Source organism: Eurytemora carolleeae, unplaced genomic scaffold (genome assembly GCF_000591075.1).
Source record: "Eurytemora carolleeae unplaced genomic scaffold, Eaff_2.0 scaffold141, whole genome shotgun sequence".
Classification (NCBI taxonomy): domain Eukaryota; kingdom Metazoa; phylum Arthropoda; class Copepoda; order Calanoida; family Temoridae; genus Eurytemora; species Eurytemora carolleeae.
Genome location: NW_019396386.1, coordinates 77,430 through 93,595, shown reverse-complemented (window position 1 = coordinate 93,595; position 16,166 = coordinate 77,430). Strand labels below are relative to the sequence as shown.

The following is a 16,166-nucleotide window of genomic DNA, read 5'->3' as shown; positions in this document are numbered from 1 at the left end:
AATCGGACATTAAGGATAGAGAGGAACTATAGAATATACCTTATCTGTATATATATTTGAGAAAGGATCTCCCTGTCTATAAAGGTAGAAAGGAACAAGAAGCATGACTGAATGTTGAATCCAATACATCTCAATCTAGCAAGGATAAAGCGTATACAGGAATACCCAAAAAGAATGAGACTGTAAAGACGACCCAAAATTCTATAAATATGACGATTTAGAACTGGATTTTTGGTTTCTGAATTCTGTATTTTGATGTTAACTAAATGATTAAGCACAGCAATAGACCAGTTTGACCTGCAAGGTCCCCTAAACCAATTCCGTACAATCGTCTCTGAAGTCTCATCCTTTGTGGGTAATCTTGTATTATTTCTAGTTTTCCATAAAAAGACGACATTGGTTTACTGCACTGTTAACCTGAATTCCTTGAATTAACAGTATTATTTTGCTTGTCAATTTAATAATTCAATTTTGTAAGAAAAAAAATGTCAATTTACTGTTGAATAGGAAGACATCTTTCAGACTCAAGTTTTAATTTTAGTTAACATAGATCCATTTAACCAAGTTGATTTTCAAGCTACTGGTAAACAAAATTTTGTAACAAGTGTCATCTTCTTATTTCACTGTTTAATGGGTTCCCCTACATGAGAAACAATCAAAAACGGGGCGCAAAGCGTCCTAGAAATGTGTGTTTCTCTCTGCACTATTTATACAAGGGATGGGCATAGTTTTGAGCTGGTCCGGTTTCATACATTCAGGTTTTTGGGTTCGGTTTCAGATATTCAGGTTTTAGGTCCGCTTTCATACATTCAGGTTTTTAGGTTCGGTTTCATACATTCAGGTTTTTAGATCCGGTTACATGCATTCAGGTTTTTAGGTCCGGTTTCATACATTCAGGTTTTTAGATCCGGTTTCATACATTCAGGTGTTTAGGTCCGGTTTCATACATTCAGGTTTTTAGGTCCGGTTTCATACATTTAGGTTTTCAGGTCCTGTTTCATTCATTCAGGTTTTTAGATCCGGTTTCGGATATTCAGGTTTTTAGGTCTGGTTTCATACATTCAGGTTTTTAGGTCCGGTTTCATACATTCAGGTTTTCAGGTCCAGTTTCATACATTCAGGTTTTTAAGTCCGGTTTCATACATTCAGGTTTTTAGGTACGGTTACATACATTCAGGTGTTTAGGTCCGGTTTCATACATTCAGGTTTTTAGATCCAGTTTCATGCATTTAGGTTTTTAGGTCCGGTTTCATACATTCAGGTTTTTAGGTCTGGTTTCATACATTCAGGTTTTTAGGTGCGGTTTCATACATTTAGGTTTTTAGGTCTGGTTTCATACATTCAGGTTTTTAGGTCCGGTTTCATACATTCAGGTTTTCAGGTCCAGTTTCAGAGATTCAGGTTTTTAAGTCCGGTTTCATACATTCAGGTTTTTAGGTACGGTTACATACATTCAGGTTTTTAGGTCCGGTTTCATACATTCAGGTTTTTAGGTCCGGTTTCATACATTCAGGTTTTTAGTCCGGTTTCATACATTCAGGTTTTTAGGTACGGTTACATACATTCAGGTGGGTTTCATACATTCAGGTTTTTAGGTCCGGTTTCATACATTCAGGTTTTTAGATCCGGTTTCATACATTCAGGTTTTTAGGTCCGGTTTCATACATTCAGGTTTATAGATCCGGTTTCATACATTCAGGTTTTTAGAACCGGTTTCATAAATTCAGGTTTTTTCTAGGTGTTTAAAAAGTAGCAACATGAGAGTTTGCTTTTATCACTTAAAGCTAATTATTTTCTCTGGTTTAAGATATTAAACCTAATCGATCTCTTTAGCCAGAGTAAAAACTTGGGTTTTATGTAATTATAAGCAAACTTTGAACCTTGAAAAGTCAAATACCTTACACAAGTTTAAAATGAACCTTAAACCGATGCCTATTAGTATTTGCACCAAGGTTGTATGATAAGGTAACTCTCGAGTCTCGATGCGCCCCAATGTACGGGAAATGTCGTCTTTAAATATAGATAGATAAAATCCGTATATGATGTCACTCTCGCCTCTATAATCAGTCACGTCATATGAGGATGTTGTCTATCTATGATTAGGAGACGATATTTCCCGTACATTGGAGCGCATTGAGAGTAACTCTGCTTATTAAACAACCTTGAGATGGACTAATCTCAAATGGAAGAGAATATGTATCTGTGGAGTTGGACTGACCTCAAATGGAAGAGAATATGTATCTGTCACTGGAAAAATGAGCGCCAGCAATGCACCATTAAGTACTCCCAACTGTATCCTAAATAATCACTTTTTTGACTATTCATCGACTACGGAAATATTCTTATTTTTCTGACTAAAACTTGGAGTCAGGAAACTTTAGTTAAAAATTGAGTGCCAGGAAACTCAAGTGTTCAGCTTCCATTCCGTTTAGTACTCAATTTTTATCTAGAAAAATAAGGAAATCTCATTCTTTTATTTATTAGACAAAGGTTACCGTTGTCAATCGGACATGGCACTCTACAGCATGAAATACCTGTATAATCTAGCTGTGTACTGATTGACCGGGGCGGCGAGGAGGAAAACTTGAAGGCTGGTCACCACGTGACAAGGTTGAAGAATGTAAATCAAGGATTTGGTCGCAAACTTAAATCCTAACTAAAAATAGTTCAAATAGAATTGTGATGATTTTATTTTTCGCATTTTTCACACATCTTTTTTATAAGTTATCCTAAATTTTAAAGTTACTTAAGATTTCTAAATTTTAAAAATTCAAGTGAATTGTTGGTGGTGCACATCTTTAATGCAATATTAATCAATCGGTTATATTTTGATTTCTATTGATAATATTATTATATTCTTCCCATAACCTATATTTTTCCTGTATTACCACATGTATTCCTCTGTGTGCCCGCTACATACACCTTTATTTCCCCCGTATCCCTATACAAACCTCTTTATACCCTCAGTACAACCTGTATACCCACATGTATTTTCCCTGAATTCCTCCTACATACCCCTGTATTCCCTTTGTATCCCCACACGTATTTCCACATATATTTCCCTGTATTCCCCCTACATACCCTATTAATCCCCACGTGTATTCCCACCTAAAATCCCCCTATATTTCCTTCACATACGCCCTGTATTCCACTACATACCCATTTACTCCCTCTGTATCCCCACCTGTATTCCCACATATATTTCCACTGTATTCATCCAACATACCTACATTAATCCCCCTGAATCCCCACCTGCATTCTCACTTAATATTACCCCTGTATTCCCCCTCCACCATAACCCCTTCATTCTCCTGCATACCCCTTTATTCCCTCTGTATCCCCACATATATTCCACTGCATTCCCCTTATATACCCCTTTATTCCTTCCACATGTAAACCCAAATGTATTCCAACCTATAATCCCCCTATATACCCCCTGTATTACTCCTGTATCCCCACCTGTATTCCCAGCATGAGGGAGTAGAGAATGACAATTATCTGTCTTTGACCGCTAACAGGTAGAGAAGAGGGACCTGACTGACCAGCGCCAAGCCGCAAGATTTTCTTTAATAGAATTTATTTGGGAACTGAGTTTAATTCTAAATCTTTGCAACCCGATGGCGTAGACCTTAGATATTTCAAACAATGAATTCTATTGGCTCAAATAGTCTAGGTTTGAAATATAAAAGGCTTAACCCAACAGGTTGCGAAGGTAAAGGGTTTAGAAATTTACATATTGTGGAAAAGACTTCTTTAACTGTCTGTTTTAATTAAGTTAAATTTCCCAAAAATACGTTTTTTATCAGATAGCCAAATATTTACCGCAAAATAAAACGAAAAGTATATATCAAAACAACTTAAATTTCAATTTAAGTTTAAACCCCTTATTATCATTTACACTTTGCATACTGAATATAAAATAATACTTAATTGTCTTGTTTTGTAGAATACCCTTAGAATCGAATAACCAAATCATTTTTTATATGCCAAAACTACAAACTTTTGACCAATGAGAGATATGAGAAAATTAGTTCAACTCAATGGAACCGATTTAATTTGTTTTCATGAATTTAAAATTTTCCGCCTCAATCTTTGCTATTTATTTAGTTCTATTAAATTACCTGATTTGCCCAGAAATATAATATTAATGCTAAACCACCAAGCAACACTGTCTCTAAGATCTAAAGTATCAAATGATTAAAGACCACAATTTTTTATTAAATCATTTATAGCTTTAGATTGGAAATAATCCAATAGACTGGTGGATAATTTGTGTACGTAAGAAAGTACAGAACATTCCATATCATATTGGATTATCACACTGAATTACGCACATTATACTCGAAAAATCTAGTGTTTACTGCATGCAAATTTTTATATTACACGGGCAGCCGTAGTACATTTGAATTTCCGAGCCGGGTCAATTTTTCGGTCCCAGTTTGTACTGTACCTAACTCAATGGACAGGACTAACCGAACAAGGTTGATGCGGTCAGGCTTTAGGCTTCATATAGGTTGAATTTACTTTTACCAAAGGGGGAGATTTGCTTGATAAGACGTATGCAATTTTATAAAATGTTTCATTCTTTTTGAATTTTCTGATTACTTCCGAAAATCGCAATTTAGAACCATAAACCATCTGATATTATGTGGGACACCCTGTATGTAAATGTAAGTAGATAAACTATATAAAAAATAACAAAAAGAAATGTCTTAAAGAGACTGCTTAATTTCAAGTGGCCCTCTAGGCCAAAAATGGCAAAGCCCGATTTACAACGGTACCCTTGAAACCTCTTTCTGATCAATAATATTGAAGAGTTTGTCGTTTTTAAAAAAAAGAAATGAGCAAGCCACTTTTGTAAAGAAACTAAAATTGAAAATCATGAGTTTTCAAAATTATGAAAATTTATATCTAATTCATGCTTGATCAGACAAAACATATAAGGTTGTGAATCGGTCTTTGCCATCTTTGCATTTTATTGACTTGAAAATACGCTTACAGTCCCTTTAAGGCGTATTAACCCTATTCCTGCTGGGGTGGGGGGGGGTAATTTGACCCCCACTAGTCTTTTTACATAACTCAAAAAGTACTGGTCTGAGACTTTTGAAATTTTCTCACTTTTCCTAAATACCCATAGCCAGCTCTCAAAAGGTCTAAAACCATGCTTTTAGTAAATAGTTCATGATCAAACTAAAGATAAATTATTTTTAATTCTCAAAAAACTATTTATATATGAGACTGTGACCCAGCATGCAAATATTGCTTATTACTTGTGTACTTTTTGCGATAAATTGCTAATCCCGAAAGACAAAAGATTTGAATTTTTTAAAACTTTTTTAATATTTAAAATTTCACCTTTCATTGTTTGAGTAGATATTCATGTTGTTAATATTTGACGAATATTGTTTACTATCCATTACTTTTATTCACTTTTATAGAAATCTATATTTCGCAGTTGTTGCTTTAATAATCCAACTCTGAAATTGAAAATGATATAAAAACTGTTAACGGGTATGTTTTGATTGCATGAAACTTTTAACTGTTTAAACTGTTGTGTTTTATTTTGAAATTTTTATATTATGGCTTCTGTTAACAATTTATACTGTGATTAATATAATTCACAATAAGATTCATAATCATATATAAATAATTATCTATGATCAACTACAGAAATTTGTTAATAAAAATACGTCAGATAAATAGTAAAACCACCCCCTTCTCTACTTCGTTTACAAATATTGAACATTTCTCTAAATGACAAATTGCGCATTTACTTGTTTATAAAACGCGCGTATAATTTCTAACTGAACAGCTGATAGATCAATAACAAAGAATACGTAAAAGTATAAATTTAAATATCTTTCTTAACATGGTTATTTATTGATAAAGAATTTAGAAAAAATGAATTTGGATGCCAAAAAGTAAAGATTTGCACTTCCAAACATGTGCACTAGGAAAATCTTGTTTTCAGAGCTAACTAGTTAACAGTGCACTGTATGTATAGAAAACTAGTTTAGAACTTTAGTGTCCTGAAAGCTAGGACCTGGGTTTGAAATATTTGAAGGCGGGTCGGTACTTTACTAATAGCCTAGCCTAGCCGTCACGCCATAGGTCGGTGCCATAGTGCAACATATACAGGGTGTCACAATATACATGAACATCTGGAGAGACGACTAAAGGACGTCAACATAGATTATTTATGCATTTTGAAAAAATGCTTGTATCTTTTAAAAACGACGAAAAAGATCTTTTTTTACTTGTAAATAAATAAATAGCCAGATTTTGTGCGACACCCTGTATAATTTTACAGATTATATTGTCAATATTATTTCTTTTATAAATATTTTCTTAAATTGAAGAAAAATAATAAAATAAACATTTTATCATGAAATTTTTAAAAATATATTTTTTTCAATTAAATTGTTTTGCTGATATTTTTTCAATGGTTCAAAGATATTTTTGAATTTTTTGTCACATTATTATTTTTATATACCTAAAATATGAAGCAAACAAAAATTTAGAAAATTTCATACAAAACATCGCATTATTATATTTTTAATCACCCTGTATATATCTTCATTTAGAGTGATAAATAGGCGCCGTAGGCATAACATTTAAAATCTATTAATAAAATCAAAACTAAAGGACTAGAAGGAGTCCATGCTCTCTATAAGGCTAGAAGGAGTTCATGCTCTCTATAGGGCTAGAAGGAGTCCATGCTCTCTATAGGGCTAGAAGGAGTCAATGCTCTCTATTCTTGAGACCCTAATTTTTCCAGGGGCTAGGGGGACGTTGTTCCCCACCCTGAAGGCACCTCTGGCTGAGTTCGTCTCTGACTTTGAAATCTTAATAAGTCGTCTTCTGCTGTCATGTAATTAGTGGGACACCCTGTATATCTTGTAATTAGTGGGACACTCTGTATATATTCTGTCATGTAATTAGTGGAACACCCTGGATTATGAATTAAAAACATTTTTGTTCTTATCAATAGCTTTTTAAAAAGAGTTTATTATCAAAAATACAAAATATTTAAATTTTACCTTTATTTTACTTTAGTTTGACATGAAGCAGAGCCTAATGGCTAATAAATATCAAAATAAAGTAAACAAAAATCAAAATGCTAAAATATATTTTTGGAACTAAAATCTGCGAGCTAAATTCTTGTTAAAATGTTTCCCTTCCTAAATCTAAAAAAAATCCATTGATAAATAAAATCGAGTTATTGTCCGCTAAAAATAATCAGTAAAAATATGCACCAAAAGTTACCAAATCTTATAAAGAAGGCAAAAGAAAACTTTCTATAGAATATGAAATTATGATATCCGGGAGATTTATAAACTGTTAATACATTTTTGATACTTTTTTTCTAAGATTTGAGGCAAATTTTATAATACCTCTTCATACTGTGGTGTAAGCTTCAAGGGATGAAAAATAGAGATGGAGACATTTCTAAAAAAATCTAAATTTTCAGGATCGAATCATATTGTATTGTAAATTATGATATCAAAAATACATATTTACACTGAAGGCAGTATAATTTCAAGTGACCATCCATTTATAGAGTGGCATGTCCGATGTTCCTTTGAAACCTTCATTTTCCATCGTTTCTGAAGCAAAAAATGCACGAGTGACTTTTGTAGAGAAACCACAAATAAAAATAATCAGTTTTCAAAATGGGAAACATGGATGTTTAATGCAATACTTGATCAGACAAAGCTTTAAAGGGTATTGTTGTGAATCAGAATATATTTTATTTATTTTCTTAATCTTTTAGTTAATGGATGAGTGCAATGCAATGCAATGTAGAATGAAGATTTCTTGAGGAAGGGAAATGCAAGCAGATGTAATATTAACAGAGCTCCCCCCTCAGGAGGGGGCACGCGTGGGGGGGCCCGGGGGCTCGGCCCCCCCTCGTACGCCAAAAAGTGTTCAGCTTAAATCATGAACCTTGCAACAAAAGAGTCTGGGCAAAATCTTCATCAAAGGAGTACTATTAAAGACCACCTTTCATTGGAGACCCCCATATTTTCATTTAGAAACCACACTATTTTCGTTGGAGACCCACATTAGACGTGTCATAATAAAAATACAGGTGACTTCCAATGAGAATCTGGGAGACTCCAATGAAAATATGGGGGTCTCCAACGAATATATGGGGGTCTCCATCGAAAATATGGGGTCTCCAATGAATTTATGGGGTTTATAACGAGAATCTGGGAGTCTCTATATCATATTCCCACCCTGTAGCTTGATCATTAACATTTTTTTCTATAGCTGAAAAATAAAAACGTCTAAAACATCAAAATCTAAACGATTCCCTCGTTTTTTTCTGTTTCAGCATTTAGCTAAAATCAATATAACCAATGGACGACCATGAGAAGAAATTGTAATTGTGAGCCAAACCTACAATTTCTGTTTATTGTCTTTTAAGTTGAAACCCTTAAAGAAACCCCACTCTTATTTTAGAAAATTTTCTGACGCGTAGGTTCACTTTTCCTCTTACCCCCCCCCCTCTCAAGGAAAGAGCTTGGTGCTTAAATCTTCTTTTTTAAAGTGTTTTTAAAAAAATGACATAAGTAACACCTTAATTGTTCAAGCATGTCTTTTCTTCAAAAAGAAATAGTTGTAAACCAAGAAAAGTTTAGGCCAATAAGTATCTAAAATGTCTGTATTCCGTTTCCTATATCGTGGAACAAGATGGGTCTTTCAGGAGCGTACGAGAGCATTTGTGGAGGGTGCCACAATTTGTGCCCCCGCCCCCCCTTATAAATGAATTTTGAAAAAATATTGATACCTTTTTTATCTACTCAATCTCCGATCATATACACGCTACCATATAACAAGTGTTAATATATTATTTATGTAATTTTCATCAGACAAGTCCTCTTTACAAATTGTGGTGTAAGCTACAATGGGTGAAAAATAGAGATGGAAACGTTTCTTATAAAATATCTATATTTTCATAGAAACGATGCATATTGTATAATGATAAATAATGACATCAAAGTTATATTTTCACTGAAGGCAGTAATAGTTAAAGCTTTTTAATAAAATTTTTTAGTTAAGGGCAAAAGTGAGCTTTTGAAGTATTTTTTTATATGGGTGGCCCGCCCTCACCCCCTTGTACGCCCCTGTTGTCTCATAAAGAGCCTAAAAATTATCGTACAGAATGTGTAACACAGTTTTTGAATTCTCTCCATGTGTATACGTAAACACGATATGGTCCAATAATAGTCCAGTTTTAGTAAAAAACACTACGGTCTTAGAATGTAAGTTGGATTGTTCTGGTTTTGAATACCCCTGGCCCACTGTGCACTGTGCAATCCCACTAAAAACTAAAATTTGTCTTTTAATAAAAAGTACATCATTTTAAAAATTTATTGTGAAATATTTATTTACATTTACATACACATAAGGCAACAATTTGTTGCAAATTAACGATATTTTCTGACTAATTTCCTCAAATCCCCCCCCCCCCCCCCAACTTTCATTAAAAATGATAAAAAATTGCACACATTTACAATTTGCGTTTTAAGCGCAAAACATTTCAACTAGGATATACTCAAAATTTTAACCAAAATTTTAAAAATGACGAGATAGAAAATTACAAATAAATTTTTTGAAAACAAATAGTTTACAGAAGAAAATAATGTGATAAAATAAGATTCATCACGAAAATGTGAAAACTTTTAAAATCTGGAATCGCGTTTATAGATTCTATGGATTATATGGATTCAGTCTCTTGATTATGATAGGGATTACATCTATGTCCTGTTTTTCTCGGGATTGTGGATTACATCTCTTTATACTACTTGAAAAATGTATTTTGCGAATTTCCAATTGAATACATAGGAATTGTGAATTATGGATTAGGATAATATCTCTTTTTACTGATTGAAAAAGTATTTTTCGAATTTCCAATTAAATCCCTAGGGATTACATTGATTACATCTCGTTCCACATGTTTTTACTGCTTAAAAAAGGTATTTTGCTAATTTCTTATCTAACCCTTATGGATTTTAGAGTAAGGATTATATCTCTTGAAAAATGTATTTTGCGATTTCCCAATTCTAATCCATGGGGATTGTGAAATAGGAATTACATCTCGTTCCAATCAGAGGGGCTGAGACTTCTCTCCTCCCTACGGGGGTTTTTAGGAGGGATCTGATATGGGAACTTATGTCCTGCTCCCTCTAGTCCTGTCTTCAGACGGACCAAAGCTGTCCTATTCACGTCCTCAAGCTGAACACCACGGGACAAAGCGTCCTAAAAATAAGAAATAAATCATAAATATAAGTTAAAATTGGTTTGCGAAATTTATTAAATTTTGCATTAAGTCAGATTTCGTAACGTGTATTTGTCATACGGTCATAATCAGAAAGACCCAGAGTTAATTTACAGTTTATCAGGCGATTTTTCATTTATAACTCTGGCAATTTCAAACGCTCAAAAAATACATACCACAATTTAGAAATGGCAGTACAAGGACTATTTTGAGATTATCGTTTTATAAATCAAATTGTAAAATCATATTGCAAAATCCTATTGTAAAATCGTCTGATAACTTGTTAATTAATTCCGAGTCTGTCTGATCAGCACTGTGCGTAAATTTGATTAGATCACTAATGCAAGAGAATTAATTTTGGAGTTAAATTATGATTTTATATTTAAGAAGGAAGTTTTGTCAGAGCTTTAGGGCCTCATTGCAAACAATTCAAAAAACTAACTTTGGAAAAACTAAAATGAGTTTAACAATCAACACATCATCAGATACCCAAACATGTTTTGAAGATACGTTAACTAGTGGTTTAAATTTTTATCTCTTTGAAGTCTAATTTGCCCTACTAATATTGCACATTTAATGTTTGTTTACCTGCAGTACATTCCACCCTTGTTTATGTTGTTCTGCAGTACACAAACAGTCTAGTAGACAGGAGTAGGCTATTCCACGAGCCCCGGGGGTAACCTAAACATGGTTTACTATAAAATTCGGGGATTTAACACAAATTTTAGCGTTAAATTCTGTGATTTAATATAAAGTTTAGTGTTAAATTCGGTGATTTTTTGGAGAGAGGGTAGGGTAGGTATTGAAAGTTTCCTTATATTATCTTTAATCCATGGACAAATCCAGATAGATAAAAATTACAGGGGTGTTTACTGTGTATGCCATGAATCAGCATGATCAGCGCCCCACGCCCATTCTTACTCAAAAACCTACATCAATTTACACCTCATGTGCTGGAAAATATAAAGTAAGGAAAATACAAAAAAAAACATATTTTTTGTAATTTTAATTAATGAAAGCTTATATCTATGAATTATGAATTTTGAATTTTTTTCAAGAACTAGTACCTAAATAGAATACAAACACCAAACTGAGTATACTTTAATCCATAAAAAATAAGGCTTTGTTCGAACTTAATCTTTAAGAGTATAAGGGAAAAGCATTTGGAAGAAAGTAAATTATTAAAATGAATTGAAGAGATATTTTTTGGACTACTAGATCAATATGTAAATTCTTGGAAAAGAAAATGATTTTAAAATAACGTACACCCCTGACTTTTTAAAAAAAAGATGTATGAAGAAGGGTTGAGTTAATACCTGGTCTGCATCTGCTAGTTTATTGACCAGTCCAAAGGCCAGGTTTAGGTTTCCAGTTGATCTTGCAACCTGGCAAACCTTCTGGAACATGATCTGGTTACTCGACTTGACGTACTTCTCCCAGATGATGTCCGACACCTCGCTGTTGTTGTTGATGAAGTGATAAGTCCACAACACGTTCATGGGGGCAACATACCCCATGTTGGCAAACTCCTGGGCTAGGATTGTAAACTTGGGGAGGAGCTCGGGATGGTTGTCAAGGAGCCCCATGGCTCCGCCCCGGGGGAACCTGTCCTGGATCATCTTCATCATCTCCTCGTCACCCGCCCTCACGGCCATATCCAGGTCGGAGACCAGCAGGTCCAGGAACTCAGCTCCGCGTCCTGCACTCAGATAAGCGTTGCACAGTCTGTTGTCATAAGACACGTCCTTCTTGATTTTGGTTGAGAGATATTGTCCTATATTATTGATGTCCTCTACAGCACCTGTAGTAGCAAGCTTGTTCAGAAGGAACCTGAATATCTTTGGAAGAGGATGGGTGTTTCTCATGAGCATAGATTGTGTGATTTCTGTTGCTTCATGAGTTAGATCTGCTCGGACCAACTGTTCTATTAAGGAACTTGTCTCAGTAACATTCACAACCTTTCCGGTTCTTTCAAGGGTTTGATAGATAGATAATCCTTTCTCCGCTTCACCATGGTTCACAGCTCTTTTCAATTGTCTGTGTAGGAAGGTTTGATCAGCAGGAGAGGAATAATAGCTTTCTCCTCCAACACTCATTAGAGTTGGTGACTCCGAGGTAACACTCGGATCAGGAGTATGGGTTGGATAGGGAGGAGTAGGAGATACCTCGGGCTGTTGGACTTGGTAGAAACCTGGATAGAATCCCTGGACCGGGTAGTAGTACTGATAGGACGCTTCGCCTCCAGATAGGTAATGGAGTCCTACAGGGGTTGGTACAGGCATCATGTGGTTGTAGTAGGGATGATAGGGTTGAGGAACAGAGAGGGAGTCAAGTTGTGGTTCAGATTCTTTGGTGTACTGACTCTCAATAAGCTCGCCAAGGATTTCATAAAACTGAGGAACACAGATTTGTTCCTCACGGAGACGTCTGGATAAATTAATCGCTTTGTCAATAAGCTGGTGTTTAGCATACACCTTGAGAAGGTTTAAATATATAACTTCTCTATCCTTTACACTTTCCCTTGTGTCTAGCATTAGTTCAAGATCTTCAATCTTATCATCAGTCATGAGTTGATCAGCCATACACACAACTAACTCATCTTTCTTCTCAGGAACTATCTCCAGAGGAGCAACATCTCCGCTGAAATGGTTACAAACCGATCTCACTCCAGAAGTAGCGCTTGTCAGGAACTTCAGTTTAGAATCCACATGCTCGGAAAATATTCCGGCAACAGTAGCCGCCGATTCTGTCTCCCCACGGCCGATTAAGTATTCAATCATTGGGGTAACAGTCTGATCCCGTTCTAAGCCATAGTCTTCTAGCTGGGCTATGGTTAGTTCAGGCCATGTGTCTAATTGTGAAAATACATGCTTCTTTAAAATTTCCGGGGTCATGTGTTTTGAAACGCTGCCAATTTTAACACAGCTTAACATAATTTCGGATGCATCTTTATCACTACTCTTGCGAGCTAAGGTCAGCATGTTTTTAAACTGCTTTTTAGTAATCTTGCCTCCATCAGACACAAGAATGTCTGCTAGTTTCATAGTTAGTGCAGAGTTCTTGTTCTTTATCGCCAGGTCTATCAGAGTTTCAAGTCCTCCGGTCTGTATCTTTCGTTCAGACATATCCTTCAAGAACCAGAGTAACTTTGAAACCGACGTGTTCGTTCTCACCAGTTGATTCAAGAACTCGGAACTTATCATCCGTCCTGACTCCTCCACACTATTCTCTACAGTAAACTGTACAAGGTTGTATGCAACATCATCGTGCCCTGCATTCACCAATCTGACCACCATATGACTTGAGAGGTATCCAAACTCCTCTGACTCCGGGTGCAGGTTCATCAGCATACACCCAACCTGATCCTGGTGCTTATTCTCACACAGAACAAACAGGAGTTCAAGATAATCTCCGTCCTTGAATCCTCCGAGTCCCTGGTTACCGCACTCGGTGATAATCTTCTCCATGGAGGAGATATCTCCATGCTTAGCGAAGGCACAAGCTAGGGTGAGATATGTCTCAGTGGACGGAGTTAACCCCCACTGTCTCATCACCTTGAGAATCCCCTGGGACCTGGCCATGTCCCCGTTCTCACTATGCCCGATGATGAGGGAGTTGAAGATGTTCTCGTTGACCTTGAACCCCTTGAGCTTCATTGTCTGCAGGATCCGGCTAGCTCCGTCTATATTTCCCTCCTGACAGTAGGAGGAGATAAAGCACTGATAGGTTTCCTTGTCCGGCTCCACCTGGTGGGTTTTCATCTCCTCTAGGATCGAGTCCGGATTGAACCTGTGTTTGTTCTCCAGGTGTACCCGGAGCAGAGCATTGAAGTGGACAACGGTGATGGGAAGCTTCTTTTCCAGGAGCATAAACCAGATGGAAGATACAAGAGCTGATCTGTCAGTCTGGAGTTCTTGATCCAACACAGTTCCACACAACCTAAATTAAATAAAAATTTAAATTTTGGAGAAGTAATTAAAAAATCAAAACTTGACTGCGATACAAATGTTTTTTTTGAAAAAAAAATATTAAAATATTTCTTTCTAATATAAACCTACTAAAATAACATGGGGTATGTGAGTTGCAAGAAAAAATTTATATTTGAAAATTTTATGTGAAATTTATATTTAGTTGTATTGACTTATCTTATAGAAAAGATATATTCGTTTTCTATCTCAGAAGTGTTGAATTAAAAAATCCGCAAGATATTTTTACGTAGAAACCACAATTCAAATTTTGGCGAGATAAATCTGATTATCTAATTTATATAAGTGTTGAAGGTATTGTTGTCAATCGGAAATGCCAGTTGATAATAAAGGTGCCCGGCACTTACTTCCTTCATTCGAAAAGATATTTAAGGGACAGTTTTTTTTATCAATTTCTCGAGACAGAAACATCAGATAGATGTCTTAAATGTATTTTTTAACGCCTAAGATTCAGGTTTCGTTCTGTACCCCCTTTCATTATTAATTTATAGTCACTCTATACAAGAATTGAAAAGCATAAAAAGCTGCATAAATGATAAATGAAATAAATAAAATAACAGCTGCAAAACAAAAAGTTTCGGTTTTTACTGGAAATATTTTATTTACACAAGTCATTATTCTATATGTCACACGGACTTTTTGATTTGAAAAAGATATGTACAAGATTCCCTTAACCATTTTTAATACACCAAAATTAATTCTAATCTTGTGACACGACTTTTAACCTGGCGGTCTATTTGGTGAACAGTGACAATTTCATTCAGTCTTATGTACTTTCCAGAATTCAACATAAAAAATAAGAATCGACTTAATTTGCCCAAAAGTTTTAATTTGAAAGCAAAAGTTCAAAATTGACGACCAAATATTTTAATTCATCGAAGCCATATGTTAGTGATTTCTAATTGGAGAACAATTCGGAAATGTTTATATAATATATATAATAGGTAAAATATTTAGCTATATAAATTATAAAAGGTAATTTTTGTCCATAATTATTTAAAGAATATTCACGATAATAGCATCCTAAAAAATTTCACCTGATATTTTGACAAACAAACTCGACACAGATTATTACAGCAAAGCAATGCTTTCAAGATTTGGAACTAGCATTAAGACTGAATTATATTTCCTCAAAATACTGTCTTTTTCAAATGTAAATCTAATTAATTTACTAAAGAAATGCAGGCAACAGCAATTTTGCGTATCTTCATCTCAAATTCCAGAGTTTTTGCATTTTTGCAGTAAGCTTTAGCTTACCATAAGAATGTGCATATACCCCCCCCCCCACCACGGCATTCGACCGACAAGCTTTCCCCCTGTAAAACTTCCCTTGTGCATAATTAATCATTTTCCAGCCCTCAAAGTATGATACAGGTCCATCCCACAATGAATGAGACTGCAAAGACGACCTAAAACTCCTAAAATATCAGGTTCCCAATGTTGAATTAAGTCTTTTAATGACTTATTTGATGACTTACACCTAATGATTTGGCATAGAAAGAAACGAGATTAAATAATATTTCTCCGAAAACATGGATTAAACGTTCGAAAACAAACATAACAGTGAAATAGAAAAACATATGCATTAACAATAGTTTATCTTTAATTATCATTCGACACTATCCCACCAATTATAACAACCTACTCTGGTTAGGCGGGCCCAGACTACAAAATAAACCTGATAAAATATTTGTTTTCTCTTGAGCGTTATATTTGAAGAGTATGAAACAAAAATACAAATTCAACCATTTGCTAATGTCCATGCAGGTAATTGTTGCTGAAATAATAATTTTCATGTTGATAGATACCATCCATCAGCTTTCAGTCCTCCCAATTAAGACTATTCCTCATTACCATATTAATGTTTGAAATTGCGTTGAAAAATTATCCCCCCC

At 34.9% G+C, this 16,166-nt stretch overlaps 2 protein-coding genes across 2 annotated transcripts in view; both read right to left on the bottom strand.

The window, feature by feature from the left end:
- The window catches only part of LOC111702205 (transmembrane protein 164), a 7,497-nt gene extending 2,334 nt beyond the window's left edge, over positions 1 to 5,163 (bottom strand). The window contains exons 1-6 of the mRNA XM_023473819.1: positions 5,119 to 5,163; positions 4,122 to 4,181; positions 3,460 to 3,564; positions 2,535 to 2,656; positions 2,219 to 2,297; positions 40 to 135 (exon numbers count right to left, since the gene is read on the bottom strand). Of these exons, the coding sequence (XP_023329587.1) occupies positions 40 to 135; positions 2,219 to 2,297; positions 2,535 to 2,656; positions 3,460 to 3,564; positions 4,122 to 4,181; positions 5,119 to 5,163 (507 nt within the window). The remainder of the gene's footprint in view (positions 1 to 39; positions 136 to 2,218; positions 2,298 to 2,534; positions 2,657 to 3,459; positions 3,565 to 4,121; positions 4,182 to 5,118) is intronic.
- Positions 5,164 to 9,364: 4,201 nt separating this feature from the next.
- LOC111702187 (uncharacterized) overlaps positions 9,365 to 16,166 on the bottom strand; it is a gene marked incomplete in the record, with an annotated part of 7,811 nt that continues 1,009 nt past the window's right edge. Inside the window, 4 exon segments of the mRNA XM_023473798.1 lie at positions 9,365 to 9,821; positions 10,050 to 10,266; positions 10,874 to 10,966; positions 11,602 to 14,224. Coding sequence (XP_023329566.1) covers positions 10,099 to 10,266; positions 10,874 to 10,966; positions 11,602 to 14,224 — 2,884 coding nt within the window.